We start from the raw sequence: 3,961 nt of genomic DNA, 5'->3' as shown, positions 1-3,961 counted from the left end.
CTGTTCACTTGTAACCACATGTGTTTTAGGGTAAAAAGTATCAGTTTGATGAGATTAGATGCTCCAGCATTTGGTGTATAGATGTTTAGAATTGTTATGTCCTGGGCTGGGAAGATAGCTCAGTGGTAGAGAGCTTACCTTGCATGAATGAGGCCCTGGGTTCGAGTCCTCAGCACCACATAAGCAAAAAGAAAAAAGTCGGAAGTGGCGCTGTTGCTCAAGTGGTAGAGCACTAGCCTTGAGCTGAAGAGCTGAGGGACAGCGCCCAGGCCCAGAGTTTAGATCCCACAACCAGACCCAAAAAAAGAAAAAGAATTGTTATGTCCTCCTGTAGGAGAGATCCATTTATTAATATGTCACGTCCTTCTTAGTCTCCTCTCATAATTTTAATTTGAAGTCTATTTTTCTATCCGCTAGTGGTTTTGCTGTTCTGGCCTGTTTATGGGGCTCTTTGCTTGATAGATTTTATTCCAGCCTTTCACATTCAGAATGTTTGCTTCCTTGGGCAATGTGTGCTTTTTGGTGACAGAAGATAGGTGGATCTTGCTTTAGGATCTGGTTAGTCAATCTATGTCATTTAATTAGGAGTTAAGTCTGTGAATATTGACAGGACTGAGAAGTGTTTGGTAATTTCTGCCATTTATCCATCTTCTTTGGGGCCACGATTGTCTTTTCATACTGTATTTATATGGTTCTCTGGTAAACAGCTTTTTCTCTGCCAGTATCAAACCTCTTATTTATAATAAACTCCCCAGAAAAGTGAGTAGTAATGTTGTGGCTCAAGTGGATCAGCACTACCTGACAATATGGAGGTAAGGGACAGCATCCAGGCTCAGAGTTAAAGTTCTAGGATGGACACAAGAAGAAACACAGAAGGAAGAAAGGAAGGAGAGAAGGAGGAAGGAAGGAATGAAGGAAGGAAGGAAGGATGGAGGGAGGGAAGGAGGGAAGGAAGGGAGAGGAGGAAGGGATGAAGGGAGAGGAGGAAGGAAAGAAGGAAGGGAGGGAGGGAGGGAGGGAAGGAGGGAGGGAGGGAGGGAGGGACGAAAGGTAAAGAGAGGAGAGGAGAAAGGGAGGGAGAGAGGGAGGGAAAGAAATCCAGAGAACAATTTCTTGATGTCTTGTGGAGGTTATAACTTTGGGTAACTTCTCTCCTTGCATGCTTTGCAGTGGAACATCTGTGGGAATGTCTGGAGGGATTAAGGAATAACAGTGGAGGTCATTTTGGTAAAGTGTGATTTACATTTCAAAGAGAAGCTGGGCTGTGTGGGATGGGACTTTAATCCTATGGTTTTTTGTTAAAATCAATGTCTGAATTAATCTCAAGTGAAACACCCAACCAAGGTGTGCAGGGTGTGACTCAGAAATCCCATCAGAAGCTGCTCTCTGATTGGCAGATATACATGGTGAGGCTGGGGTTGGGCATTAAAGATGCCTAGGGATGGAGAACAGAAGTAGAGTTCTGAATCCTGCAGTCAGTGCCTGGCCCTGCTGGGACTCAAGAGAGCCCTGCACACCTGGCCCACATCTGGTCCATCAAGATGAGCATCAGTACCCTACCCTCACTCCAGTATCTGGCCATGCAGACTCTGCTGGGCAACCAGGCCCTGGCCATCTCTGCCCTGGATGATGTGCCAGTGTTGCTGTTCCCTTCGCTCTTCATAGAGGTCTATGCCCAGGGCCATACAGAGATGCTGAAGGCCCTGGTGCAGGCCTGGCCCTTCTCCTGCCTCCCCCTGGGGGACCTGGCAGAGTCTCCAGACCTGGAAACCTTCAACGCTGTCCTGGATGGGCTCCATCTGCTACTGGCCAAGAAGGAGCGCCCCAGTCGGTGGAAACTGCAAGTCCTCGACATGCGGAATGAGCACCCCAACATCTGGATACAGGGCTACCCCTCCATGGCCCGACTATCTTGTCCGGATGTCCTGACTGAAAAGCCAACAGTGAGTCACTGCTCAGGGATGACTGAAGAGCAGCCCTTGACCATAGCCATGGACCTGACCATCAAAGATGGCACCCAGGACGCTCTCCAAGCCCACCTGCTCCACTGGGCTAGGGAGAGGAGAGGAGTCCAGCTGTGCCTGAGGAAGCTGCAGGTTCTCTGTGACTCCATCTCTGAAATCCAGAAAGCTCTGCATGTAGTGAGACTGGACTCCATCCAGGAGCTGGCAGTGAGTGAATGCTGGTGTTCAAGAACCTTTGGGAAACTTACTCCGTACCTGGGCCAGATGAAGAACCTACACATCCTCAAATTCTCCAGGTTGCGTGGCAGCTTCCACACATTGAGCCCCAAGCATTTGTGGTTTTCCTCCAAATTGGGGGAGCAGCTGGGGCAGCTGGGGCATCTCCAGGAGCTGTATGTGCACGGCGTTTGCTTCCTTAGTGGACAGCTGTCTGTCATCCTCAGGAGCCTGCTGCATTTGGAGACCTTGTCTCTGAGCTCGTGTCGGCTGAATGAAGCTGACCTGAGGTTCCTGTCCCGGCATCCCTGCTCCAGGCAGCTCAAGCACCTGCAGCTGAGGCGTTTGTTGATGGACAACTTCAGTCCTGAGCCCCTGAGCGCCCTCCTGGAGCAGGCAGCCGGCACCCTGGAGACCCTGGCCCTGGAGGCCTGTTGCATCATGGATCCCCAGCTCTCAGCCATCCTGCCCGCCCTGAGCCAGTGCAACCAGCTCCGCGTCTTCAGCTTCTATGGAAACCACATCTCCCTGGCCGCCCTGCACAGCCTCCTGAGCCACACGGCCAGGCTGGGCCATTTGAGAAGGGGGATCTATCCTGCCCCTCTGGAGAGCTACAGCCCTCAGGAGTGGTGGCTACGGAACATCGACCCTGAGAGATTTGCCCAGGTTCGGGCTGGGTTGGCACCGGCATTGAGAGACACGGGAACCACCCAGTTGGTCCAGATCTGTACCAGTTTCTGTCATTACCAGAACACATGTCAATTTTACAGCCTGGGGCTAGATGGTTCCTGGGTGCTCACAGAGGAGGGTCTTCCTGGCCTTTCTGCTCTGCCTGTGTAGGAGGGCACCTCTCTCCTGGAATCTCTTCTCAGCATCAGGAATGAAGGCCAGGACAAGCGCATTGTCTAAGAGGCACAAACTGGAATGTTCAATGTGGGTGGAAGAGACAGGCTGTGTGGTCCTGAGCTTTTCGGTTCAATCATAGCTCTGGAGCCCCAGGACTTTCTGAGTTCTTTTAGGGTACATGTGTCCTGTACATACACCATCAGGGATCTGGAGTGAATTCATCCGGAAAGAAGTGAAATATGACCTTGTTTTGCTTGATGACTGTAAGCAAAACTCTTTAAGTTGTGGGACAATCCCTTACTCTGTATAACTTACTGTATCAATCAATAAATAAATAAAAAATAAAAAGAATGGAAAAGCATGAGTAGAAAGACATCAGTTCTTTTTTGTTGTTGCTGTTGTTGGTTGTGGGGCTTGAACTCTGGGCTTGGGCGCTGTGCTGTGCTCTTCAGGCCAAGACTAGCACTTTACCACTTGAGTCACAGCACCACTTCCGGTTTTCTAGTGGTTTATTGGAGATAAGAGTTTCACGGACTTTCCTGCCGGGGCTGGCTTTGAATCGCAATGCTCAGATCTTAGCCTCCTGAGAAGCTGGAATGACAGTTCTGAGTCACCGGCACCAGGCTAAGATATTAACTCTTAACACAAAGAATGAGAATATTGTTTGTGGCTAGAATCCTGGCCACTCAGCAAGTCTGAGGTCTGAGGGTTACAACTGAAAGCCAGCCTGAGCAGGAAAGTCTTTGAGACCCTCATCTGTAGTGAACCTCCAAGATAACTGAAGTAGAGTGGTAACTCAAGCAGGAGAATGCTGGCATTGAGCACAAAACCTCAGGAACAACACCTATTTGTTATGTCAGAACCGGCACAAACAAACACAAATAAACCTATGACCACGTTAAAACAGACATAGATCAAATTCTGGGGAAAAGATA

General features: G+C 49.5%; 1 protein-coding gene across 1 annotated transcript; it reads left to right on the top strand.

Moving 5' to 3' along the window:
* The first annotated feature begins 1,541 nt into the window (after nt 1-1,541).
* LOC138820063 (PRAME family member 7-like) lies at nt 1,542-3,020 on the top strand. Its single transcript, XM_070011705.1, has one exon. It carries the CDS (start codon nt 1,542-1,544, stop codon nt 3,018-3,020), a length of 1,479 nt encoding a protein of 492 aa, XP_069867806.1.
* Nucleotides 3,021-3,961: the final 941 nt, after the last annotated feature.

This window comes from Dipodomys merriami, unplaced genomic scaffold (assembly GCF_024711535.1).
Source record: "Dipodomys merriami isolate MVZ:Mamm:240054 unplaced genomic scaffold, mDipMer1.0.p SCAF_84, whole genome shotgun sequence".
Classification (NCBI taxonomy): Eukaryota; Metazoa; Chordata; class Mammalia; order Rodentia; family Heteromyidae; genus Dipodomys; species Dipodomys merriami.
Note: the sequence above shows the minus strand (reverse complement) of the source record. Positions and strands in the feature narration are given on the sequence as shown.

Bases quoted from the DNA above. Each gene is read 5' to 3' on its own strand.
- LOC138820063 (XM_070011705.1), top strand. From the start codon at position 1,542: ATGAGCATCAGTACCCTACCCTCACTCCAGTATCTGGCCATGCAGACT.